This window comes from Podarcis bocagei (genome assembly GCF_964188305.1).
Source record: "Podarcis bocagei genome assembly, chromosome: 16".
In the NCBI taxonomy this organism is placed as follows: domain Eukaryota; kingdom Metazoa; phylum Chordata; class Lepidosauria; order Squamata; family Lacertidae; genus Podarcis; species Podarcis bocagei.
The window spans coordinates 34,850,212-34,877,523 of NC_138142.1; the positions used below are offsets into that span (position 1 = coordinate 34,850,212).

At 51.8% G+C, this 27,312-nt stretch overlaps 1 protein-coding gene across 10 annotated transcripts in view; it reads right to left on the reverse strand.

Moving 5' to 3' along the window:
* Positions 1 to 249: 249 nt before the first annotated feature.
* Positions 250 to 27,312, reverse strand: part of ZBTB7B (zinc finger and BTB domain containing 7B) — a 55,342-nt gene continuing 28,279 nt past the window's right edge. For 9 of the 10 annotated variants that reach the window (XM_081173657.1, XM_081173660.1, XM_081173658.1 and 6 more), the window contains exons 2-3: positions 4,693 to 5,683; positions 250 to 2,727 (exon numbers count right to left, since the gene is read on the reverse strand). In XM_081173657.1, coding sequence (XP_081029783.1) covers positions 2,241 to 2,727; positions 4,693 to 5,683 — 1,478 coding nt within the window. In that variant the 3' untranslated portion in view covers positions 250 to 2,240. Of the gene's footprint in view, positions 2,728 to 4,692; positions 5,684 to 6,532; positions 7,810 to 27,312 lie in introns of those variants that run through there. The other variant, XM_081173663.1, reaches the window with a different exon arrangement.

Genomic DNA, 27,312 nt, shown 5'->3' on the forward strand with positions numbered 1-27,312 from the left:
TTCTGGGTTAGCGGAGTCTGTAACCTGAAGCGAATGTAACCCAAAGCGTATGTAACCCGAGGTACCACTGTACCCCTAAACATTGTTTTTAAGAAAAAAACCACCACACACACAATGTGTCAGCCGGTCTAGTGGCACCTCCTGGCACAGGTAATGTAAACCCTCGTGTTGCGCGCAAGCCACCTCACTCCACCTTTTGTGGGACAATTTTTGTCCATGAAGGCACCAGACACCAACGCAAACCCAAAATTTCCCCTGCTTTCCTTTTTTATTGTCAAGCAGCCTCAACGGACACCGGGAATACCAGCACATTAATAATAATTAAAAAAACAACACCGCCAAATGAAATGGAGGGGAGGTGAACACCCCATCCGTCTTTCCCACATACCCGCCCCCACAGCCATCCAGGAAAATATCCACATTTTTGCTAGCGCTCCCAGAGAAAGGCAATGGGGAGGGTGGTATTTCCATTCATCTCCAGCTGTTCCCCACCCCACCCCATCACCAAATCGCTGCTGCAGGAAGAGTCTAAGGGGAGGGAGGGTCTTCAAGACAGGGGAGACAGGGTGAGGGGTAGCTGAGGTATTGCAGGGTAAGGTGGAACAAGCGGGGGGTTTTTTTGCACTTCAAGTAGCTAGAAATTCAAGTTTAAACATACAGGCACTTTTTAAAAAACAAAGTCAGGGAAGACAGGGGAGACCTGCCCTCCCTCTATTCACCCGAGGAGAGCTCCCCCAAAACACACCTGGGGGGAGGGTGGGGGGAATTGGGACAGGGTTGGGGGTGGAAGGGAAAGCAGAGTTTGGGGAGGGGGGAATAATATATTACATCATCTCTTAAATATAGATTAAACTCTGTGCTAATACTCTAGGGACGGACTTTTCCCTGCGCTCCCCAAACGCCGCCTCTCCCCAACCCAACCCACCGGCTGTTTTGCCCCCTCCAGAGAGGTGATGGGGGGGCACGGAAATCTAAGGAATGTGCAAATGGGGGTGAGGGGGAAACAAGTTAGACCTGACCCCTAACCACCATCGAGGAGTGTGCCAGTCCAAACCCTCCCCGCCCTCAAATCGCAGGCAAAAACCCTAGTGCAACGGTGGAGGAGGAAAATTAAAGTGGGGTGTCAACAGAACGGGGTCATTGCCTCTTTGTGCAAAAGTCCACCGGACACCTGTTGCTGTGGAATGAAACTTCTGTGGGGAGGGTTTTTATGGGGGGGGTAACCCCAAGTTGATGGTCCGTCCCCCGCCAAGTGCTAAAACCTATCTTCTTGCAAGGAGTTCCGGGTCTTGGTGTGGAAGAGCTATGGGAATGTGGGTCAGAAGACTCGTTTGGGGGGCATCTTCCTACCCCAAATGAACAAGCTGGGGACGACACCGACGGGTTGCTGCTGGGACCAGCCCACTACACTGTGCAAGGACGCCACCAGGAAGCCGCGAGGGCCGAGGGGGGCTCTCTGTGCAAAAAAGGAGGTGAAGTCAATATAGGGTGCAGGCACCGCCCCTGGGTGGTGTGGAAAAAAACGCCCCGTTTTCCCTTTCCCACCATGCAAAGGTTGTGGGTCTCCCACTCGCCCCCTCTCAAAAAGCAGCTGCCAGTCTCAGGGCCCGGAATAATATAAAGATCTTCTTTTCTCTCTTCCGCCCCCTCAGAAATAAAATTCTCTGGAAAGCTAGAGGCAGGGATCAAACCCAGGAAACCTGGCACACTCCTCAAAAGCTCCTCAACCTGACATCCTCGCCTTCAGAAAAATAAATAAATCTAGTCATCCCCTCCTAGCCTCCCTAACATGGGGGTCAAAGCACCCCCCAAAAGTGCAGGGTCTGGGGGCCACCAACCACTCCCCCCTTCCCAAAGTTATATAATTCTCTTGTTTTCTTAGGAAAAAAAAATCAGGATTCCCTCCCACGCCCCCCCCATAGCACTACCCCTATTTAATTGCTTATTTCATTGATCCTGAGCATATAAACCCTCTCCCTTGCTTTTCTGCCCTCCCACCACCCCAACCCCACCTGCTTTGGTTCATAACTGCCCCGTACCCCTTTGAGGGGTCGCTAAAGGCACCAAATCAGTGCGCCAGGGAGGGGCGGGTCATAGTGCATCTCGTCTCCGTTGCCGCGGCAACAGAAAGGGTGGGGGAATAGTGCATCTCGGCCTGGACCACGGCCTAGTCCCCAGAGTCGCCGTGGCAACGGCCAAAGCAAAGAAGGCCTGAGGCCTAGTCTCGGGGAGGGGGCCCCCTACGCCGTTTCTGCCTCCGCCGCCGGCCCGTCTTCCGTTGCCATTCCCTCCTCGCGGCCTTCCTCCTCCTCCTCGTCCTCGTCCTCCTCTTCTTTGATGTGAGGAGACAGGGCTTGCTGGGCGCGGGCCGGATCCCAGTAGCCGCGGGCGAGCGAGAGGCACTGCTCATCCGTCAGCCCGTTGGCCAAGTTGTGGTCGGCCAAGGGCGTCCCCGTGGCGGGCAAGGAGTTGGGCTCGGGATCGGGCCCGCGGCGCCGGCGCCTGGTGCGCACCTCCAGGCAGTTCTGGCCCTTGAGGTGGCGCTGCAGGTGGTCGTCTTTGGCGAAGGCCTTGTGGCATAGGCAGCACTCGTAGGGACGGGCGCCCGTGTGCAGGTGGAGGTGGTTCTTCAGGTCGTAGCTGTGCAGGAAGCGGGCCGTGCAGTGCGGACACGAGTAGGGGCGCTCTCCCGTGTGCTTCCGCATGTGGATCTTGAGCTTGTCGTTCCTGCGAGGGGGAAAGGGGGGGAGGCATGAGATTTGTGTCAGCAAGAGCTTAGGGAAACCTCTGCCCGTGGCCCCAGCAGCATCTTCCTTGCTTGTGGGCAACCTCAATTTCAAACAAGAGGGGAGCTAGTCCTTATGAAACGGAGAGGAACCCAGCGGCCCACACAGAATTAAGGCTGGGCAATTTATTGTCCGAAACTGGTTTGAGGTCCACATTGTGATACTGTTTCATAATTTTTGACCTGGCAATATATCAGACCCTATTTTTCAGGGACAGTCCTGGATTTACAAGAAGCCATCTTGGTTTCTGATTTGATTCCGGAACGTCCTGCTTTTCTTTAGGAAGTCCCTGTTTTCACTGGAGAAATGTTAAGAGGATATGGAGTTATCCAACCCTCAAGCCATCTAAAAGCAGACCTGTATAGTTTAAAAATGTTTAATGTTTTATTATGGTTTCATATATGTCGCCCAGAGTGGTTGGGGCATCATAGTCAGATGGGTGGGGTATAAATAGTAAGTAATAATAATAATACGTCCCTATTTTCATCAGAGATATGATATATTGCAAATCATGATTTGTGTGTCTGTGCACTATGCAAAAATCGCAATGCCTGAGCATTGGCCTTGCTAGCAGGGGCTGGTGGCAAATGGGGTACAAAAAAGCCCCCCCCCCCCCGCAGTAATTGCTCAGTTAGATAAATGCAGAATGGCCTCTAGAGGGAGCTCTAGGAAAGGAGAAGCCTCTTTGAAGCTTGGCTATAGGCAGGCTCCCTTGAGTGCTACGGGTGGAACAGTCCTCGCTGCCTTTCTCTTCACCTGTCTCTTCACTGCTGTCAGTTCTAGGAGAGGGAGCACCACTTTGTGCAGGATTAAAAGGTACTGTTTATTTTAAACTTCTTTCCCCCCTTCTGCACAGCTCGGGGGGGGGGGGACCAAGGAAGACATCTCGGTCGTGGGTTTGAGCCCCATGTTGTGCAAAATCATTCCAGCAGCGTAGGGAATTGGACCAGATATCCCTCGTGGCCCCTTCCAACTCTACAGATTCTATAATTCTAATAAAACCAAGCCAGCATGGCTTAAAAAAAACACTGGGCTGGATTCAGTAGAAGCCGTGGACCTGAGTCACTTAAGCCCAGCAATTTCAATGGGTCTTCTCGGAGGGTGACCAATGGCCCGTTTACAAACAAAAAAGGAAGGAAGCTGGGGCCAGCTTTTCAGCAGAAATGGGAGTGATAGAGTTTTGCCTAGGCCCCATCTGCACTAGCCATTTAAAGCACTATGATACCACTTTAAACAGCTGTGGCTTCCCCCAAAGAACCATGGGAAGTGTAGTTTGCTAGGAGTGCTGAGAGTTCTTAGAATCATAGAACTGCAGAGTTGGAAGGCACCATGAAGGTCGCATCTAGTCCAACCCCCCAAAATGCAGGAGTCTTTTGCCCAAAGTGAGATTAAGAGTCTCATGCTATACCAACGGAGCTGTTAGGAGACACACACCTGTTCCTCCCCCTGAGTGCTTTAACAACCAATCCCCTTTTCCCGGGAAATTTGGGATGTCTGGATGGAGAGACGCAGGTTGTGCGCATATTAAAAAACCCCTCAGATGTAGCCTCCCGAACAAAGATCCAGAGTCGCATCCATTAACTCCACCCGCTCAATGCCTCTCGCTGTATCTACCCCTGGGCATGCCAGCCCCCAGAAGGTTCCCTGCAAAGCAATGGGGCCTTCGGACAAAATAGCCCCCTTCCCCTCTGATCTAGAACCTTTTCCTCCTCCTTTGCAAGGAGCTGTGTTTTCAACAACACGGCCAACAGCAAAAGAAGGAAGTTGTGGTATTTTCACACACACCCCTACACTCCCATGTGGTACAGTCTGTTCTCTCGCAGCTGCCTCATCCTGCTGCTGGCATCAAGCCAGGACGCAGTGGGCAGAGCGAGCCAGTTTCGAAAGAAAGGGGGGAAAGGCTCACCGTGTGAAGCGGACCCCGCAGACCTCGCAGGCGAAGGGCTTCTCCCCGGTGTGGGTGCGCATGTGGCGAGGCAGCTTGCCTGCGCCGTGGATGACCTTGTGGCAGACGGGGCATTCCTGGGGCATCTGCGAGCGCCGCTTGCGCACCAGCTTGTCCGGGGGGTCCAGGCCCAGGGACGGCCCTTCCGGGTTGAGGGCCCGCATGTAGGACATGATGTCGTGTTCGGTGGGCTCTTCGTCTGAGCCCAGGTCTTCCGGCGAGAGGCCGGGGGCGTACGGGTACGGGAAGGCGCGAGAGGGCGCCAGCACCTCGTCCTCGTGGGGGTGCGCGAGGACTGGCGCCGGAGAGGCCTGACTGGGGGGGCTCGGCCGCTCCTGCGTCCCCGTCGACGAGGGGGACGGCGAGGGCGACAGCTCGCCGAGGTGGTTGTTGAGGCGGGAGCCCTTGGCCTGCAGGAATTTGCGGATCTTCTTGCTGCGGCGGGGGGCCGGGTAGACGGGCGGCTCGGGCAGGTCGCCCTCGGCGTTGGGAAGGGTGGCAAAGGCCTCCAGGTAGCGGTGGGCGCGCTCGCGGGCGGCGTCATCGGGGACGGGCGCTTCCAAGCCGTTTCCCTGCAGGATCTCGACGCAGGCCTTGATGACGCAGGGGATCTCTAGGAGCCGGGCGGCTCGCAGCACCTCTGCCAGGCTGCCCGTGCTGATGGTCAGGGTGGCAGTGTAGGCAAAGTCCAGCAGGGCGCCCAGCGCCTCGGCCCCCACGAAATCCAGCTCGCAGACACCCATGCCGGGCCCCGCGAAGAGCCGCCGGAAGTAGCGGCTGGAGGCTGCCAGCACGGCCCGGTGGGTCCGGTACTCCGATCCCTGGGCCCGCAAGGTCACGTCGCAGAGAACCCCCCTCCGGCGCTGCTCGTTGAGGCTGCCCAGCAGGTCGCTGCTGTGTTCTGGGAAAGGGATCCCAATCAAGTCGTCTTCAGGGCTTCCCATTGCCTCACCTGCAAGAACAGGGGGGAAAGAGCAGGGATGTTAGCACCAGCCAATAGGTTTTGTATTTAAAAGCCATTCAAAGCAAGGTGTTTGGGGACGGACAATCATTTATTTTGAGAAGTTTTGAGCAATTAATCCTTCAAGATGCAATCAATTCCTTAAACTCGCAATCATTTATTAAGGCTAACAGAGGGTTGCGTCAGTCCTGTTTATATGCTGCTCTGCTCCATCCCATTATTTCCCTTGTTAATTTCGGAAAGTTTATTCTAATAGCCCTTAGCAGATCTTTCTTTGCGTCCTCACATTGCCCACTGAACCAGCCTCGCTGATTTCCCTGTGTGCAGTTAGTGGCATTGGGCTTGGTTAAATAGGGTCTGAAGAGTGTGCTAATTTGTAGAAAATCCGAAACTGGGTCTGTTGAGGTGTTTATGAGGCGATGTCGCAGGTTCCTCATTAATTCACTCGCCAAGATCCTATGTATTTCGTCATTCAACATCAGAGACTATTTCACTCTTGATCTGCCCAAAGATTCACCAACTGCACACATTGTCTCTGTAGGAAACTGACAATCCAGGAAAGGAGCTAAAGAAACTAAAAGCGGGAAATGATCGCTTTCAGTTCTTACCATTTATACATTTCTTGCATTTAAACCCCACCATTTCCCCCAGGTGGTATACATGGTTCTCCTCCTCAAACTGATCCCCAATATAACCCAGTGAGATAGGTTAGGCTGAACAGCAGTGGCCGGGCTTAGGTCACCCACAGTGAGCTTTGTGGCCAAGAGGGAGGGCCGCGACAGCTGCACCTCCAAGATGGAGGCGAGGTTTGAAGAAAGGCCTTCTTAGTGCAGGACTCACCTTTCCCGCCTGCCTCCCCTCCAAGCCTAAATCAAAAAGGGGTTGTGTTTTGCTCGCTTTCCTCTTCCTTCCCCATGCCTTTTCCTTTTGTGCCATGTCTCTCAGAGCGCAAGCATTGCAGTTGTCGATTTCTTAACTGAAATTAAGTTAAGCTGCTCTTAGAACCTTTATCACAGAATCACGGAATAGCAGAAGGGATCTCCAGGGTCATCTAGACCAACCCCCTGCAATGCAGGAATTTTTTGGCCCGACACGGGACTCGAACCCACCACCCTAAGATTAAGAGTCTTACGTTCTCTACTGAATGGGGGAGGAGAGAGAAGACAACGTAGACGCTTCAATTAAATAAAACAATAAAACCCAGGCCTCCTTCAGGGAAGATGGCAGATGTACGTGAAGAAACTCAGAAAAGAACAGACACACACGGAAAGGAAGTGTGCAGACTCTGAGAGAGAACAGCACTGACTTCTTCTCAGAGCGGGAGGAAGTCCCTCGCCCCCAGACGGTGCAAAGGAGATCAGGGGCCTGATAGAGAGACAGGGTTAGAGGCAGATTCCTAGGAAAGATAGGACAGTTCCCTCCTGCCGCCCACGACCCATGGCATTTGAGAGCCTCAAACCCTCCACTCTCGGGGCGCCCGAAGAGAGAGAAGACCCAGAGCGAAAGCTGCAGGGGGAAGGAGGGGGAGAGGGCTCAGGCGGCCCTTAAGGCCTCTGTGTCTGGCCCCCGGAACTCTCTCCCTAGGCCACGCCCCTCACAGACCCTGTCTTCGCACCCTTGCTGGCTGGGATGCAACCTTGGACTCCCATCATGCCTCGGGCTGCCCTGGATTTAGGCAAGAGAGAGAGAGAGGAATGTGGTGGGTGGGAAGCAGCCCATACCCTCCAACAATCTGAAGGCAAAATCCAGGACGCCATCTTCCCAGACGTACTACCTTCCCGTTTTTTGACCTGGAAACTACAACTTAATCCAGAATGCGGCAGCTAGACTGGTGACCAGGAGCGGCCGCTGAGACCATATAACACCGGTCCTGAAAGACTTACACTTGCTCCCAGTACGTTTCCGAGCACAATTCAAAGTGTTGGTGCTGACCTTTCAAGCCCTAAACGGCCTCGATCCTGTATATCTGAAGGAGCGTCTCCATCCCAATTGTTCTGCCCGGACACTGAGGTCCAGCGCTGAGGGCCTTCTGGCGGTTCCCTCATTGCGAGAAGCAAAGCTACAGGGAACCAGGCAGAGGGCCTTCTTGGTAGTGGCACCCGCCCTGTGGAACGCCCTCCCACCAGATGTCAAAGAGAAAACTAACTACCAAACTTTTAGAAGACATCTGAAGGCAGCCCTCTTTAGGGAAGCTTTTAATAATAATAATAATAATAAATTTTATTTATATCCCGCCCTCCCCAGCCGAAGCCGGGCTCAGGGCGGCTAACAACAATCAAATAATCAGTCAAATAATCACACAATCTAAAATATTTCATTATAAAAATTAATTAAATCAAATTGATGGCAACCAATTAAGCAAAATTCTGTGCAGGTTGCCAGAGGAGGGAGTCAGGCTGCGCCCTGACCAAAAGCCTGGCGGAACAACAACTTTTAATGTTTAATAGGTTATTGTATTTTAGTGTTTTGTTGGAAGCCGCCCAGAGTAGCTGGGGAAACCCAGCCAGATGGGCGGGGTATAAATAATAAATTATTATTATTATTATTTATCGAGAGAGCATGGCCGTCATTTTGGTTGCTGTGCCCTCGCACAATTTCGTGCCACGCTTTCCCTCCACAAAACAGCACTTTTTCTCCAGGCAAATCTCATCTGTTGCTCTTTCCGGGTGTTTTACCTCTGGCCCCGCTCACCGCTGGCATGTGCCCCCCACCACAAAGGGAATGTGGCTCTCAGCATAGCCTCTTCAGCCAAGCCGTTCCCTAGACCGGCTTCCTGGCCTCCAGAGGTTGTGAATGACAGCTCCCAACCTCTGGAGGGCATTGGCTGCCCTAGATGTTCCTAACAAGGCTGCGTGGTGCTTCCCAGGTCGAAATTGCGATTGCATGTTGTACGTGCTTAGGAGCACTGCCATTTCTGTGCGCCAGAGTACAGATCAGGGGTAGGCCGTGCTGGAATCATTTCATATGGGATCCCTGATAGGTTGTGACACGGTCCAGGACAGGAGAGGGGGGCCTGTGGCTCTCCAGAAGTTGCTGGACTACAACTCCCATCATTCCCTGAACCTGTAGTCATGCTGACTGGGGCCTGACAGGAGTCTAGAAACTTGCAGTAGAACTATAAAGATCCTTAGTGCTGTAGGTGAGGTCCCAGGTGCAATTCCCCAGGAAAGGGGGAGCAGTTCACATTTTAAGGCAGTGGTACTGTGGGTTAAACCACAGAGCCTAGGACTTGCCGATCAGAAGGTCGGCGGTTCAAATCCCCGCGACGGGGTGAGCTCCCGTTGCTCGGTCCCTGCTCCTGCCAACCTAGCAGTTCGAAAGCACAAAGTGCAAGTAGATAAGTAGGTACCGCTCTGGCGGGAAGGTAAACGGCGTTTCCGTGCGCTACTCTGGTTTGCCAGAAGCGGCTTAGTCATGCTGGCCACATGACCCGGAAGCTGTACGCCGGCTCCCTCGGCCAATAAAGTGAGATGAGCGCCACAACCCCAGAGTCGGCCACGACTGGACCTAATGGTCAGGGGTGCCTTTACCTTTACCTAATTTTTGCACTTTCCGAAATGATGCGATAACTGAAATGCAGCCCGCCTTCGAAATTTGAACTCCTCTGAATTTTATGATGCAGTTTCTCCAGCATATTCTAGGCTATGGCCTTCTTCAGCTTTGGCTCCTCCTCAAGCTGATGTTGGACTACAACTCCCATTGTCCCCAGCCAGCTCAGGCAGATGATGGGAGTTGTAGTCCAACAACTTCTGGGGTATGGGAAAGGATGATGGTGCAAACACCGTTGAGGGTAAATTGTACTTTTACTGCATGTATTCGTGAAAACACCCTGCCCAAACATGCATTATATTAGGGGGAAGCGCTCTGCAAAGAAAATGTGCCTCTCTGGCAAACTGCGTATGAAAAATGGGTACAGTAGGAAAAATTCACACTGAACGAATTTTCATTTTGGGGGGAAAACAAAAAAATCAAACAGTGGTAGAAATGAGAAACTGAAATGGAAAGGGTTAGCTTGCCCCCTACCCAATACCAATTAAAAGAAGTTGGTTTTTAAGAGAGAGCCAGTAGTGGCGAGAGCGTCAGACTAGGACCTGGGAGGGACCCGGGTTCGAATTCCAACTTGTTGTGGGAAGGGGGGAGCAACGTATGCTACCTTAGGCTGCTTGGATAAAAACGTGCTATACAAAGGAAAGTAAAATAATCCTAAACTCCCTCCGGCACCCTCTAATAATGTCCCCCCTGCTGCATCCTGTTCTCCCACCCACCTTTCGCCCAGATAACCTGGGTGCCAGCTGGGCAAAGATGGTGGGGTATTGGGGGGGGAGAGCGAGAGAGACTCGTCGTGGTGCCTCGCCTTGTTCTCGGAAGTCGGAACGGGGCTGCCTTGTGGCCGCTCCCTGCCCGCCTTGGGTGCCAGCCAGCTGGGCTGTGTGTTTGCCTTCGACGGGGCAGGGGTGGGTGGGAAGGGGACGGGCTCCAAGCAGGGGCAGCCGCTCCCCTCTCTGCCAAGCAGGCTCAACCGGCCGGGCAAGGGGATGGGCAGGCGGGCAGGCTGGCTCTGCGGGGAGGAGGAGGAGGAGAGCGGCGGTGGGAAGGCTTGGAGGGTGGGGTGGGGGGGACGACGGATGGGGACCTGCCAGGCAGGCGTGGTTTTTCTTCCTGGAGGAGCACTCTGACCCAGGAGCTGGGCGCGGTCCGCGTCATGGCAACGCCCGGGGGGATGCCAGCTCAGCCAGAACTTTGCCAGCCCCTGCCTGGCATGGAGGAGCGAGGGGGGAGAGAGAGAAAGAAAGAAAGAAAGAAAGAAAGAAAGAGAAAGAGAGAGAGGCTGGCTTTGATTGCCTTCCCTCAGGGAGGGGCGCAATGGGGCAAAATGCCCAGGACAGGCCTTGCTCCGTCTCCTCTCCGCGGTCTCTCCAAGTCCCAGCTAGCAGCCGCCCTGGCCCTCCCAGCGCCCCACTCCTTTCCCACACTGCACGCCCGGCCCTCTCCCCGCCCCCCAGCCCAAGCCTCGTGCTCCCATTCCTCGTGTCTAAGCGCCACTGCCTTTGCCCCCTTCCCCGCAGGATGTCACGATGTCAGGCAGACATTGACGCGATCTTCCCTGCACAGTGAATATTGCGTGTGTGTGTGTGTGTGAGAGAGAGAGAGAGAGAGAGCCTTTCCTGTTGAATTTCTGCCTGACAGCTCTAAAGGGCAGCAGAAGCTGAGCAGTCGCAGGTCACCTGCTGCACGCTGTGTCTGTGTGGCACTTCACCTGACGAGTTTCTGCCTGGCTGCCCTGTGAAAGAGGGCAGAAATTGAGCAGCAGGGATCAGGCGAGAGCCGTGTTTTTCCTGTTGGATTTCTGCCTGGCTGCTGTGCAGGAAAACAAACCGAGCAGCTGCACGGCCCTTCCCACTGCAGAGAAAGGTGACCAAACAGCACTTTGCCTGTGGAATTTCTGCCCGGCTGCTGCTGCTGCAAAACAGCAGGGGAAACAAAACAAGGCAGCAAGCAAGAACACAGAAACCTCCGCTCTCGATTTCCCTCCCCTCCCAGGGCTGGGAATAGAACCCAGGAGTCCTGAGATTACCCACGAGGCCTTCTCCACCTGCCCCTGCGGGCACAGGTGGGAGGCAGAGGGACGGGCTGAGCTGCAATTAAGCCATCATGCCCCTCTGGGTTGACAAACCCTGACAAACGCCAATCAGATTAGGAGGGATTAGCAGGAGGAGCAATCGGCTGGGATTAGAGGTGGTGGTTGTGGCACAGGCAGAAGCCATCAGGGTTCGGAAGGGAGCTGAGGGGAGACTGGGCAGGGTCCAGACGCAATCAGCGTCTTTAGAGGGCTCTAAAAACTGCACAGCGGGCAGAAATTCAACTGGTGCAGCCATTTCTGGGAAAACTTCACCTGGTGTACTGCTGCCTGCTAGGCATTGAAAGCATGGAGCTTTTATCAGGAAAAGCAGAAGGAGGGCAGAACTCTGTATCCGCGGCAGAGCCAGCGCAAAGTCAAATCCTCTATTCACCCCCAAAGTGTGACATTGGGTTGGCTCCCCTTATTCTGCCTAACCTACCTCTCAGGGTTCTTGCAAAGACTGCCAGAGGGGATGACCCTTCCTGCTGAGCCCCTTGAGAGGACAAAAACAAGAAAGCATCAGAAATGAGTGGTAGCATTTGGGACTTTTTAGTTTAACTGCCGCGGTGTTAATCTACGGAACTCCCTGCCACAGGAGGCAGAGGTGGCCACCAAATTGGATGGCTTTAAAAGAGGATTAGACAAATTCATGGGGGGGGAGAGGGCTATTGCTGGCTTCTAGAGGGCGACAGGTTCCTCATACCGGTACGTAAATAAATGCATGTTCAGTACCCAGAATCCCCTCTACAAGTATTGTATAGTCAGGGTGAGCACAACCCACTTTTATCGCCTGCACATCCATACATGCTACGGAGAGTGCCTTTGAGCATGTCAAGAGCGTCACCACGCTGCAGAAACCATAGGCAACATGCCCGGTGTTGTTTGAGATAAGAAAACGGGGCAGCTTTGAGGTGCAACACTGGGGGTCCCCAAAGTTTTGAGGGGAAGGGACATAGAGAGAAGTGGGAGGAACTGCAAAACACCCATTTGAAAGGAACACCCCCTGAGCAAAAGTCAAAATGCCCATGCCCAGCCCAAAAGAAATAGAAAGCAGGCACACCTATACAACCCCCAACCAGTCAGTGTAGACAACGGCAAGGTATAAGTCAGTTCCCCTATGTTCCCAAGGAAGAATCATTCCCATAATACCATGAATGCCATAGCCCGAATGCACTACTAAACTGCATCATCTATGGCCCGAACTCACCATCTGCTTAATATTTCACGGAGAAAAAAACATGGGGACAATTGTGCAACACCCTGATTCTCCCATTACAGTGGTACCTCGGGTTAAGTACTTAATTCGTTCTGGAGGTCCGTTCTTAACCTGAAACTGTTCTTAACTGAAGCACCACTTTAGCTAATGGGGCCTCCCGCTGCCGCCGCGCCACCGGAGCACGATTTCTGTTCTCATCCTGAAGCAAAGTTCTTAACCCGAGGTAATATTTCTGGCTTAGCGGAGTCTGTAACCTGAAGCGTCTGTAACCTGAAGCGTCTGTAACCCGAGGTACCACTGTATTATATTTTGCCCCCATGTCCCCTTCACACTGTTCCAATAATGTGGTTCAGTGAGCTGCACATCTCCAATTCAATCCCCATCCTTTCCCAGAAGAGCTGTTCCCATAGATCAGGGCTCAGCAACCGTTTTCATCCGTGGGCCGGTCTACCATCCCTCAGACCATGTGGGGGGCCAGACTATATTTTTTTGGGGGAAACTGAACGAATTCCTATGCCCCACCAATAACCCAGAGATGCATTTTAAATAAAAGCACACATTCTACTCCTGTAAAAACACAGATTCCCAGACCGTCTGTGGGCTGGATTGAGAAGGCGATTGGGGCCGCATCCGGCCCCCGGGCCTTAGGTTGCCTACCCCTGCCATAGATTATCATGAGGACTAGAATTTTATGTGTTTCAGCGAACGCAAGAGCTCCTGGGAGGCGGGATTGATTCTTAAAGCACTCTGGGAACTGTAGTTCTGGGAGGAGAATGGGGGGGCACGGTCCACCTAACAGCACCCGTAACAAACTACAGCTCCCAGGATTCTTTGGGGGAAGCCATGACTGTTTAAAGTGGCGTCATAGTGCTTTTAACTTATGGTGTGACTGTGGCTTCAGTGGACAACAGATGCAGCTTCTGTAACAACGTTGAGGCGGAGTCTATTCTGCATGTCCTTCTCTATTATAGCTTTTATGAAGAGGTGAGGAAAGGTTTAATATATCCCATAATACAGTCCCTCCCTGGTCCCTCCTCCGAGCTGCAGGGTTCCTATAAGTCAACCATTGATCAGGAGGCAAAGTTTTTGGGCACAGCTATCCTTAATAGACTTCTTAGGATTGCCTGAAAATATTGCCTGAGTGTCTAGTATTTTAATTCTGATTTTCAGGTGCATTCAGTTGTTACAAAATGTTTTAATGGTCTGTTGACTGCTGATAAAGTAAACTTCACTTTCAATATGATTTCTGTTTGGCAAATTTGGCACCCCAAAATCTTCATCCAGATGTTCTGGACAATATCTCCCATCAATGTCAATGGTCAGGGATGATGGGAGTTGTAGCACATCTGCACCTAGAGGATGCAGGGTTTAGGAAATACTGCTCAGGAAATGCATTTGTGCCTTAAGAGGCAGTGTTGTATAGTGGTTAGAGAGCTAGAAGATCCGGGTTCGAATCCCCACTCAGCCACTAGGCTAACTGGTTGACCTTGAGCCAGTCAATGCCCTCTCTCAGCCTAGTAGTAGTAGTCCAGATTGGAAGGCTGTGGAACATGAGGAATCGAGAACTAGGCTTTCAAAGATGAAGGAACAAGCCAGTATCTAATAGGTGTAAAAACCAGAGGAATAAAGCTTGTCTCAGAAACAATCTTAAAATAATGGTCCAGGTTAGTCATCACAGCCACTCAGAGCACTGCTGATTCCATTTCACAGGTGGGGAAAACTGAGTCTGAACAAGTCCACTTATTCCTTGGGTAAGCAGGCATTCAGATCAGGCTCTGGTTATCCAAAATGAGAATTCTTACCACCACACATTCTGATATCTGTTTGCCTTGTTTTAAATGAGAAGTCCTTGGGCCAGCAAGGCATCGGTGCCAAGAGAAAGGCACTCTGTGCATGCTTGCTGGCATTCTAGCCTTACACATCCATCCCAAAAAGGGAGATGATCATGAACTAATCTAAAAGGCGGTGCGTCGTGCCGCCTTACCCCACTCCAAACAATAAACTCCAGCTACCTGCTGTGCTCGAATCATTTCCCCACCTATGGCAGAGAGTTTACACACCAAGATCTGATGCAGCAGCCATTTGGCTCAGGCTGGGGCGATGAAGCAATCTTGCCCTGAGCCCGGTCTCACCTGTGAGCTTGCAACTGCACCCTTTTGTAATGCAGGATGGAGGTGTATTGCAAGGAGCCCTGGGGGGCTGGGAAGCGCCCCAGCTCAGTGGGAGAGCACCTGCTTTGCATGCAGAAGGTCCCGGGTTCAATCCCCTGCATTTCCAGGTGGGGCTGGGAATGTCCCCTACCTGAAATCCGGGAGAGCCCCTGCCAGCCCGTGTCGACAGTCCTGAGCTAGATGGGGCAGCGGTCTAGACGACTCACTAAGGCAGCTTCCTGGGTTCCTATTCAAATCTATCTTCTAGAATCTTGAGGACCAGAACCTTAGCTTATTTCTAGGGAAAAGGCCATGACTCAGTGGTAGAAGGAGGCCCTACATTCATTCCTCAGCTCTTCAAGGAGGCCTGGGAATCTCCTACCTGATACCCTGGACCAGGCATAGGCAAACTCAGCCCTCCAGATGTTTTGGGACTACAACTCCCATCATCCCTGACCACTGGTCCTGTTAGGTAGGGATGATGGGAGCTGTAGTCCCAAAACATCTGGAGGGCCAAGTTTGCCTATGCCTGCCCTGGACAGTTGTTGCAAGTCCCTGTGGACAATCATTGAATCACAGAGCAGAGTCATTTAGTCCAAACTTCTAAAATGCATGGATTTTTTTGTCCAACGTGGGGCTCAAAGGCTGAGATAGATGGCAGTTTCCCCATCGCGAATGCCCTGGGTGTGATGAAGCTGTCGTTGTCGGCCGAAACGCTGTCTACAAGGGGAAGATTCGGCAACAAATCTAGCGACACTCAAACCAGATCTTTACGGAGCAACCCCCCCCCACCGTCCCCCCCACCCTGCACCTTTGACGTGGGAGCTCTGGGGTTTGACACCTTTTCCTGTTTTCAGCAAAAGATTTTTTTGCTGCGGCAGGCCAAGGGGGGGTCTGTGAGAATTGCGTGCCTCGCGGCTCATCACACCCACGGCCTCTCAACCACTCGAAAGCTGTCTCCTCTGTCACCCAGGAGGGAGATTTCGGAGCCCAGGCTTCAGAAAAGATACCCTCCAACATCTGATGGGGAACAAATTACAGGGTCGTTTTCGGGCCCCTCGGAGCATGGCCAAGCGGGCAAGGCGAATGCCTCCTCTGCGGGGTTCAGCGTCGCCATGCCCAGCCAAATACTCAGAACTTATCCGTCGGGTTTGGCTACTTCTTCAGACTGGCCATGAAAGGAACCAAAGGTTCCCAACTTCAAAGTCAAGCTGTCTAGGTGATCCACACAAAACAACCCCTTAGAGGCTCGATAAATAACCCCCTGGGGCAGACAATGGAGCCGAACCCGTAGCTGGCGGTGTTAGAAATTAGCCAGGCGCCAGGCGCGTTTTGCTACTGCCACAGGTCCAATTGCGACCACATGCAGATTTCTGGGTGCCAGGTTGGCTACCACAGTTTATTTTATTTTTTAATGTTTAAATTTTTATTGGAATTTTATTTACAACACAACATAAACCCCCCACCCCCAATACACAAATCCACCCTCATTGAACATGAACATAACATACATGAGCATAACATACAACAATACAAACAACCAAATAAAAGACTTCCTTTATCCTGTATGTGGACTCCTCATTTACTTCTTATAAACCGTTTCCTTTAAGAATAATTATTAAGATTTTTCTAATTATAACTTAAATATCCACAAAGTCTCCTGCAGACATTAATCGAAACGAGTCCAGTTATGTATTTTAGGGCACTGTTTTGTGAAGGATTCTCTGCATTTTCCCCACCTCTGCCTTAAAAAACCTCTGCCTTGCTCCATAGTTAATACCATTTCCATTTCGCCTGTGTGTGCGTCTCCTTCTTGGGGCAGGTGAATTGTTGTAAGGGCAAGCAATGTAGTTGAGATCATGGAATCGTAGCGTTGGAAGGGACCCCAGCGCTCATCTAGTCCAACCCCCCCAGTGGCAAATCGACATTCTGTTGCGGCTACCGCAACCTAGATTCAAGGTACCATTTTGCAATTAGCTTATATACAGTGGTACCTTGGGTTAAGAATTTAATTCGTTCCGGAGGTCCGTTCTTAACCTGAAACTGTACTTAACCTGAAGCACCACTTTAGCTAATGGGGCCTCCTGCTGCTGCTCCTGTTGGAGCACGATTTCTGTTCTCATCCTGAAGCAAAGTTCTTAACCCGAGGTACTATTTCTGGGTTAGCGGAGTCTGTAACCTGAAGCGTCTGTAACCTGAAGCGTCTGTAACCGAGGTACCACTGTACTTGAGTTTCTATCACTGGGAGCCAGCCACGGTCTAGGCTGCAAAGTTATACAGGCCCCCACTCCTCTTTCAAGGCCATCTAGGTTGGTGGTCTTCACTGACGGGGGCTCCCGGCTCCCACTGACCTCCCCACACATACAGCCTATGCTCAAGGATGATGGGAATCGTAGTCCCTCAATGCCTGGAGGGTGTCAGGATTGAGGGAAGGCCGGGGTGCAGAGAGTGGGGGGGGGGAGAGAATGTAGCTTCCAGGCAGTTGTTCGCCTCCGTTTTAAGAAGAATTTAAAAAGTGGGCGGCGGATGTTGCAGCAGGGCTGAGCTATCCCGGCAGTGACTGGAGGAGGGGTTTTTCCACCTCCGCTGCCGCTCTCGGGGGAGATGCTGAGAGATAAGGGCCAGGAGGCCAGGGCCAAAAGTGCACATCTATGGGTGCTGGGGCTTTGCGCATTTACGGGAAGCCCTGAATATGGAGGGTGACCAGATGCAAAAGGGGGGGGGGGGAGGATGAATGCAGCGAAGGGGGAATTTGGAAAGGGTCGTTTGCCACACAGGGGTTAGAGAAAAGCTGAATCAGCTAGAATTCCCCCGAAAGAGACACTAAGCCCTGCGGTTCCCCTTGCATTTGTGACGGCCGTCCTGGGCATCAGCCCCAGAACCAGCAGACCGCAGAAGTAACAGCTTGGGTGGGGAGGCAGGGCTTGGTGGGGTGAAGGCAGGGCCTAGGAGAATTTTCAGCTAGGACGGAATCCCAGGTGTGGTGGGGCGGAGCCTAGTGGGATTCGGTAGGTTATGGAGGATCAAGTCAGAGGCGGAGCCAGATGGGCCAAGGGGCGGGGTGAAGAGTTTTAAAATTTGCACATTTTTCAGTCCAGCTTGGAATTGCGTTGGGTTTTCGGTTTTTTGTTCCAGTTGCCTACCAGAACCTGGGATTTACTGGAGTTGCATTGGATATCGTATTTTTCGCTCTATAAGACGCACCAGACCACAAGACGCACCTAGTTTTTGGAGGAGGAAAACAAGAAAAAAAATATTCTGAATCTCAGAAGCCAGAACAGCAAGAGGGATCGCTGCGCAGTGAAAGCAGCAGTCCCTCTTGCTGTTCTGGCTTCTGGGATAGCTGTGCAGCCTGCATTCGCTCCGTAAGACGCACACACATTTCCCCTTACTTTTTAGGAGGGAAAAAGTGAGTCTTATAGAGCAAAAAATATGGTATTTAGCAAATCCGGCTGCTGCCCAGCCGGCGCCTTAGGCCGCTAGTCCTCAAGAGGCGATGGCAAGCACACACACCTGAGCCAAATTTTAACGCAAGGAAGAAGCTTAGAAAAACCAAAGCTTTTGTTGTCAAATGTTCACATTTAGCATTCTGCTTTGCAAGTATGGGAAAGTTAATTAAGGCAGAAGCAAAGCGCCGAGCGTGGAAGCGATCTCAAGTCTCGGGAACCTCGGGTGCGAGTCGGATAGTCTCAAGATTTGAATCTCACACCAGCCAACGCATGACTTGGCTCGGGGGCAAAGCTGCCCTGTTCTCAGTCTCCGCCGCCCCATAAAGGGGACAGCCGCGCCAGCCTACCTCACAGGGCTGCAGCCAAGATTGACCTGATAAGTTCAGGGAGAGCTTTGAACTCTCCAAAGCATCTTATAATTAATCGTCTTTATGTCGTAACGGAGGGCACACACACAGCCAAACTATTGAACAACTTGAAAAACAATTCCAATCCTAAAGCAGCACAAAAGGATCTGAGAGTCCTGAGACAACAAAGCCTTGTGAGGCCATAAAATCCCTGGTTCTCACACCCTGGGTTGTTTGTAAGGCATACGCCCTGCTGCCCGTTGTATACTTGTTGTACATCCACACAACTTCAGACTTGAGGGATCTACTTCGTTTTCTGTTTCAAATCCACTAACTGAAGCCAAGCATGTATTCTTAGAACTGAAATAATTCTGCGCTTGTCTGGATGTGGAACTCACAGTCCTTCCACACACAAAAATCCTGGTTTCCCTGCCCAATCCACCCATATTTCTTGATTTGATTTGTTTCAGCAATATAATAGAGAGGGGGAGAGATTTTACGATTGTCCACACAGACTCTTCAGGGTATCAGATGGAAGATTCCCAGGCCTCATTGGAGTTGCTGAGGATTGAAAAGTAGGGCTTTTTCCTACCAGTGGGAGTCAGATCACACCGCTGCTTTTAAAGTGTATGGCTTCCTGCAAAGGATTCTGGGAACTGTGGTTTGTTAAGGATTCTGGGAATTGTAGCTCTGCGGTGGGGGAAACTACAGATCCCAGGATTCTTTGGTGGGGTGGAAGCCATGATTGCCGAAGTGTGTTTTCGATGTATGTTGGGGGTGTGACCTCAGGCATCCTAGCCAATCGGCACGTCACAGACGTCGTCGACATGACGTGATCCAAAGATCTGCACCAACTTCTCCTACGATGGGACACGAAGTAAGATGGCCAAAAAGCAAGAGTCTCCTTTTTAACTTAAAACAAAACACCACCTAACAGAACCGATGGGGTTCAACTTATTACGGAAGAGACGTGTTTGCCAAACGTTCACCAACTTGGGCAGGCAGCTCCGGGTGCTGGATGTTAGGGAATTGAGATGCAAACATAGTACAAGTTTGGGATTTTAAAGCGTTTTTACTGGTGAGGGTTGGCTTGGCTGCTTAGACATGCTCAAGAACCTGACCGGCTTAAGAAACTCAAGAGACTTCGCTTCTGGCTCAAGGGATGGGGGCTGAAAGCTAAAGGATTGTAGTATTCATGGCAAAGGCATTAAAAAAAGAAAATCAGGATGCTATCTTGCCAAAGAAGAACATTCCTTAAGTCGATCGGGACGGTTAGACGCTTGCATTACATTCCTGTCTTAAGTTTCATCCAAAGGAGCCTGGGGAATGCCTATAGCCTTCCCTCCAAACAGCCCTGAAGGTAGGTGAGCCTGAGAGATACTGTTCAGCCCAAGGTCACCCAACACCGATACCTTTTATGGATTTGCAGCCAAGTTTCTGTGCTTTGCTAGGGACGCGGGTGGTGCTGTGGGTTAAACCACAGAGCCTAGGGCTTGCCGATCAGAAGGTCGGCGGTTCTAATCCCCGCAACGGGGTGAGCTCCTGTTGCTCGGTCCCTGCTCCTGCCAACCTAGCAGTTCGAAAGCACGTCAAAGTGCAAGTAGATAAATAGGTACCGCTCCAGCGGGAAGGTAAACGGCGTTTCTGTGCGCTGCTCTGGTTCGCCAGAAGCGGCTTAGTCATGCTGGCCACATGACCCGGAAGCTGTCTGCGGACAAATGCTGGCTCCCTCGGCCAATAAAGCGAGATGAGCGCCGCAACCCCAGAGTCGGTCACGAATGGACCTAATGGTCAGGGGTCCCTTTACCTTTACCTTCTGTGCTTCGAGTCTGACACTCTAGCCCAGGGGTAGGCAACCTAAGGCCCGTGGGCCAGATGCGGCCCAATCGCCTTTTCAATCCAGCCTGCAGATGGTCTGGGAATCAGCATGTTTTTACATGAGTAGAATGTGTGCTTTTATTTAAAATGCATCTCTGGGTTATTTGTGGGGCATAGGAATTCGTTCAATTTTTTTTTCCAAAATATAGTCCGGCTCACCACATGGTCTGAGGGCCGGTGGACCGGCCCACGGCTGAAAAAGGTTCCTGATCCCTGCTTTAGCCCACAGCTGGGGGGCCTAGCAGCCCTCTGGAGTCCCCACTCAGCCCCAACTCCTGGCCCTGCTGGCTGGGGTTGGGGGAGCTGGCAGTCTGGGCACAGGTTCCCCGTCTGTGGGCTACCCTGACTTGCAGTGGGTCTCCAGTACAGTGGTACCTCAGGTTAAGTACTTAATTCGTTCCGGAGGTCCGTACTTAACCTGAAACTGTTCTTAACCTGAAGCACAACTTTAGCTAATGGGGCCTCCTGCTGCTGCCGTGCCGCCCTTGTGTAATTTCTGTTCTTAACCTGAAGCACTATTTCTGGGTTAGCGGGGTCTGTAACCTGAAGCGTATGTAACCTGAGGTACCACTGTACAGTCATACCTTGGAAGTTGAGCAGCCTCGTTCTCAGACGTTTTGGCTCCTGAATGATCAAAAGCTGGAACTGACCCCGGGACCTTCTGCAGCCAAATGGGGAGCTTTGTGTCAGATGGCACACTGCCCCTCTTCCAAATGTCTCCCTCCCAAACCAAGGACCTAAGAACACCTTTGATTGCTGCCCCCAAGGGATCCCAGTGACATCTCAGGGAGCGTCTTAGAAACACCTGTGTTGCGAGAAGCCGTGGTGAAGCGCCAGGGGAAAGACTGGCCAGTGAAAGGCAACTCGGTAGCTCCTGCAATCCCCAAATATTAGCTGTGCGAGTTATTAGCTGTATGTGTCTATTACTCATTTCCAAATTTGTGTGTTGCAAAATTGCCTCCAGAAGCGACGCCTATGCATTGAGGAGGAGCGCAGGAAGCCGCCATCTGTGGTGTCAGCCTAGCGCAGGATTCCCTACACTGACTGGCAGCAGCTCTCTAGGATTTCAGTCAGAGAGTGTCTCGCAGCCCTACCGGGAGACGCAACTGGGGCTTGAACCTTCTGCCTGAAAAGATCTACCACTGAGCTACAGGAAGGGGAGGGGCCCTGTTGTGTCTCTGCATTAGTTTGCTGTTCCACCTTCTCCCTTCTGATCCTGCAATGCCTCAATGCCAGAGCCTGGCCTGCCTCTTAGAGGAGGCTGCCTGCTGCTGCTCTGCATGAGTTGCTGTTCTGCATCGCCCTCTTCCTCCCTGGTGCACCCGGCTGCCACAGACTCTGCCCAGCTGAGTCAGGCCAAAGCCCCATGCGGCCCAGGATGCCACAGTGCCCAACCAGATGGCCCTCTGGGAAACCCGCAAGCAGAGGGAACGAGATGGGAACAACCCTTTTCTGCCAGAGAGAGTTGCCGCCAAACAGGGGAACCAGCGCTGGGACTGATGAAACAAGAGTCAGAGTGGCATCAAGGCAGGAAGCTTAAGAAGCAGAGATGCAGGACCTGCGGGCCTTAGGTGTTGCTGGACTACAACTCCCATCATCCCTGGTCATTGGTGCGAGCTGGACTACAACTCCCATCATCCCTGGTCATTGGTGCGAGCTGGACTACAACTCCCATCATCCCTGGTCATTGGTGCGAGCTAATGGGAGTTGAGTCCGGCAATGTAAAAAGAGCCTGCTGGATCCAGCCCATCTAGCACACTTGGAGGAGTATAGCACAGGTAGCTCTCTCCTGGCTTGAACCACACCCCATCCCAAAAGCAGGGAGGGGGAAGGAAGACTCCAGCCAAATTAAGACCTATCGAAGCCCCTAAGCACTTAAAATATTTTGGTGCCCCCCATATATATCCAATTCAAACTATAAACAATAATAAACCATAGAACAAAATTTAATTTTTTGAAACGAAACGAAACAAAACCTACAGTAAGATGGAAAATAATGCTTGTTTTGAATACAGTGGTACCTCAGGTTACATACGCTTCAGGTTACAGACTCCGCTAACCCAGAAATAGTGCTTCAGGTTAAGAACTTTGCTCCAGGATAAGAACAGAAATCGTGCTACGGCGCGGCAGCAGCAGGAGGCCCCATTAGCTAAAGTGGTGCTTCTGGTTAAGAACGGACCTCCAGAACAAATTAAGTACTTAACGTGAGGAACCACTGTACTTCCAACTTTATTTACACTTGGAAAACCTTCCTCCTTTTTCTAATTGAAAAGTCTTGGATCAGATCCTTACGTAGCCCGCCTGCTTCAATACTTAGGAGAGATAAGGCACCCAAGCCCGCTTTGCCGCAAAGTTGTTCTGTTGCGATTTTTTCCATGTACTTCAACTGAGAAAACGAACGCTCAGGTGAGCAGTTTGTGACCATTAATTTGGTTAAAATGGAAAAATTTTGTGGTGCCTCCCTTCCCTTGATCCTTAGAAGCACAGGCTTAGAATCACAGAACTGGAGAGTTGGAAGGGACCCCATGTTTCATCCAGCCCAACCCCACTGCAGTGCAGGAATCTTCAGCTCTAAAGCATCCACGACAGAGGGCCACCCAACCTCTGCTTAAAAGGTCCAAGGAAGGAGGGTCCACAACCATCAAGTTTATTTTGCTTAATGGTTAATCCAGCCCTGCTTGAGCACAGGAAAAAATAAAAATAAAATTGAAAGAGGCATGGTTGTCAGGCTAACTCAACCATTTCCCAGTGGGGCATCTAGAGAACAGAAGGACCGATGAGTTGGGTCACTGGCCTGATTCGGATAACCAGGCTCCTCTTATCAGAAATTCCCAACTCGGGTGTGGCGCTGGGCTCCCGCCGTGGGCGTCGGGATACTCTCATCTGCCTAAGTCAAGGAAGCGGACTGCAGGGCAGGGAAGCCAAGGGTGGCAACACCTGAGCACTGACAGGCAGCCTCAGGAACTGGCTGTACTTTTTCCTGCCCAACGCCCATTAATCCCTCTGTTGCAAGCCGGCCCCAAAGGACGGAAGGAGGGGGGGCGGCCTTTGCGCCAGCTCCTGAGCGGTGCCAGGCAGGCGATGGGTGGGAAGGGGACGTGCCCAAACAGGTCCTGGGAACGGCCCCCGGTACACGCAGAGCCTCTCCCCTGGGTCAGGAGGACCCTGGCAAGGAAAGGAACCCGCCTGCCAGAGAGCTGGGAGCAAGCAGGAGAGAGCAAGGCTTTCGTACCATAAAACACACACACAACACAACGCAAAACCACACAGCCGCCCTGATGTGACTTTGCTGCTAGCGAGTTCCCAGGGGAAGGGAGTGGCTCAGATGGGTGGGAGGATTCCCAGCCCCTAAACAACGTGGTCTCTTTAAGAAAGGGGGGGGGGGGGAGAGAGACTGAAATAGTCATACGCTTCAGGAACATATTTTAAAAAATGTCCAGCAGCGCAGTTGTTGCAGCTTGCAGGAAAAGGAGCGTTGGCTTAGACTTGGACAGGGCCAAGAAAGAGAGAAAGAGAGAGCGTGTTTAGTTTGGCTAGTGGGTGGTGAATCAGGTCCGAAACAGATCAGGCGCTGAAAGTAGAAGAAAGCAAGCTTCTGTGTTGCAAGGCCACGGCGCATGAGGCTAGTCCTCAGCGTCTCAAGAACGCCAATGGCCTATCTTGTCCAGCCTCCTGTTTCCTCAAGTGGCCAACCAGTGGGGAGCCAGCAAGCAGGACCTGAGCCAGAGCTGTCAACGTTTCCCTTTTCTTGCGAGGAATCCTATTCGGAATAAGGGAATGTCCCTTAAAAAAGGGGAAATGTTGACAGCTATAACCTGAGCATAGGAGTGGCCGTCTCCTCTTGTGGTTTCCAGGTCAGTACAGTGGTACCTCGGGTTACAGACGCTTCAGGTTACAGACGCTTCAGGTTACAGACTCCGCTAACCCAGAAATATTACCTCGGGTTAAGAACTTTGCTTCAGGATGAGAACAGAAATCGTGCAGTGGCAGCGGGAGCCCCCATTAGCTAAAGTGGTGCTTCAGGTTAAGAACAGTTTCAGGTTAAGAATGGACCTCCAGAACGAATTAAGTACTTAACCCGAGGTACCACTGTACTCAGAAGCATTGCTGCGTCCTACTGTGGCAGCAGAGCACAACCACCATGGCTAATAGCCACGGGTAGCGTTCACATCCAGGAATTTGTCCAAACCTCTTTTAAAGCCATCCAAGATGGTGGCCATCACTGCCTCCTGTCTCAGGGAGTTCCACAGTTCAACCACGCCACACACTGCTGCCTCTAGCTGTGGAGGCGGAGCACAGCTAGTAGCCAATTGAGAGCCTTTATCCTCCATGAATTTGGGAGAACAAGAGAGAGAGAATAGGCTTCTGTTTCTCTCTCCTTCCACCTTCCCACTCTAACCCTCCTCCTGACTCCAATTCCTCACTTCCAGGATCTGTAGGACCCCACCTCTCACAGCCTGAGAAGAGGGAAGCTGTGACCCGCTAGATTTTTCTGAATTTCATCTCTCATCCCTCCTGACCATTGGCCAGGCTGACTGGGGTTGACAGGAGCTGTGGCCCAACAACATTTGAACATTCCCCCAGCTTCCCCAACCTTGCTTTAAAAAGGTAAAGGAACCCCTGACCATTAGGTCCGGTCGTGGCCGACTCTGGGGTTGCGGCGCTCGTCTCGCTTTACTGGCCGAGGGAGCTGGCGTACAGCTTCCGGGTCATGTGGCCAGCAGGACTAAGCCGCTTCTAGCGAACCAGAGCAGCACACGGAAACACTGTTTACCTTCCCGCTGGAGCGGTACCTATTTATCTACTTGCACTTTGACGTGCTTTCGAACTGCTAGGTGGGCAGGAGCAGGGGATTTGAACCACCGACCTTCTGATCAGCAAGTCCTAGGCTCTGTGGTTTAACCCACAGCGCTACCCACGTCCTTCAACCTTGCTTTACAGCTCTGTAAATGCCTTTAACACTGATTGGCTAGGCCATGTGATCCCTGATTGCCTGGGCCATGTGCCCAAGTCTGGGGTGGAGGACCTGTAGCTGTCTAGATTCCCCCAAACTTCATCCCCCCCTGACTATTGGTCCTGCTGGCTGGGGATGGATGGCAGCTGTGGTCCAACAAGGTCTGAAAGCATCCTGAATAAGGACGACAATTCTGTCTTTAGGAGACAGTCTCTGGGTTTTTGTTTTTATCAGAATAAAAAAAATAAAACCCCACGCTGACTATTTGGATTGTCTATTTTTAAAAGAAAGTCAGATAAAAGTTCCTTTCATTGCCATCGCTGCATTTGCTGATGCTTTGAAGTGCGACTTTCCGAGACAACGGAAGCCAATGGTGCTTCTGTTTCGGTCTCCAACTGAGACAGAGACCATTATTATTATTTTCTTTCCAGTCGCAACCTCAAAACACGCCAGCTGGCAAAATGCAAGCGTAGCTTTTACCCCCCCCCCCACAGGAGGCAGTGCGGTGTAGTGGCTAGAGGGTTGGACCAAGTCTGGCGGGGTTTAGGTTGAACACCTCCCCACCTGCCCACTTGGCCACAAATCTCATTAGGTGACCTTGGTCTGTTATCTCTGAAGCTCACCAACCTCGCAAGGTTGTTGTGAAGATGAAAATGTGTGGTGGGGGAGGACTATGTAAGCCACTTTGACCTGTTTGGAGGAAAGACTCTTCCCAAGGAGATGGAAGCGCGCAGAGACAGCACATGTTGCCAAATTCCAAAAACCCAGTAAGCCGAAAGTCCCAGTAGCTAAGGTGCACTGAATTTTGCCCATGCGAAGTTCAGTTCTTAAACGGTGAAAGAAACAAAATGGTCATCTGTCGAAGGAGCCCATGTCAGTGGGTCCTGGGCGCACCAGGGAGAAAGAGGGAGGCTGAGGACAGTAAGGGGCAGGCAAGGGTTAAGGTTAGGTCATAATACTCTTTAGGGCTGGTTGGTATCTGGTTTTCAACTTTGTGATCTATCACCAGCTAAACATCGCAATGGGACGCGGGTGGCGCTGTGGGTTAAACCACAGAGCCTAGGACTTGCTGATCAGAAGGTTGGCGGTTCGAATCTCTGCCACGGGTGAGCACCCGTTGCTCGGTCCCTGCTCCTGCCAACCTAGCAGTTCGAAAGCGCGTCAAAGTGCAAGTAGATAAATAGGTACCTCTCCGGTGGGAAGGTGAACAGTGTTTCCGTGCACTGCTCTGGCTCACCAGAAGCGGCTTAGTCATGCTGACCACATGACCCGGAAGCTGTACACTGGCTCCCTCGGCCAATAAAGCGAGATGAACGCCGCAACCCCAGAGTCGGTCACGACTGGACCTAATGGTCAGGGGTCCCTTTACCTTTACTAAACATCACAATATTCTGATATATCACAATGCCTGAAATAAGGACGGAGCTAGGCTTTGTGGTTTTTCCCACATTGTGGTTTTTCCAAAGCAAATGCACACGTCATGATTCACAATATATTGCAAGGTCAAAAACTATGATACTGATATCACAATATGGACTTCAAACTGGTTTTGAAGGATACAGTGGTACCTTGGTTGTTGAATGGCTTGGCTCCCGAACAAATCAGCTCCCGAATGCCGCAAACCCAGAAGTGAGTGTTCTGGTTTGCGAACATTTTTCAGAAGCCGAATGTCCGACGCGGCTTCCGATTGAGTGCAGGAAGCTCCTGCAGCCAATCAGAAGCTGCGCCTTGGTTTTCTAACGGTTTCGGGAGTCAAACGGACTCCCGGAACGGATGAAGTTCCAACCACCAAGGTATCACTGTATATCGATACATCGCCTGGTCCTAATGGGAGAGCTTGCAGAACCACGAACTCATGCAGAGACACAACAGGCCTCCCTCTTCTTCCTCCTTTGGGAGAAGTGCCATAGCTCAGAGCCTGCCTAGCTTTCAGAGAGAAGGTCCCAGGTACAGCTCCCAATTGTGTCTCCAGGTAGGGCTGCGAGAGATTCCCTGCCTGAGCTGCT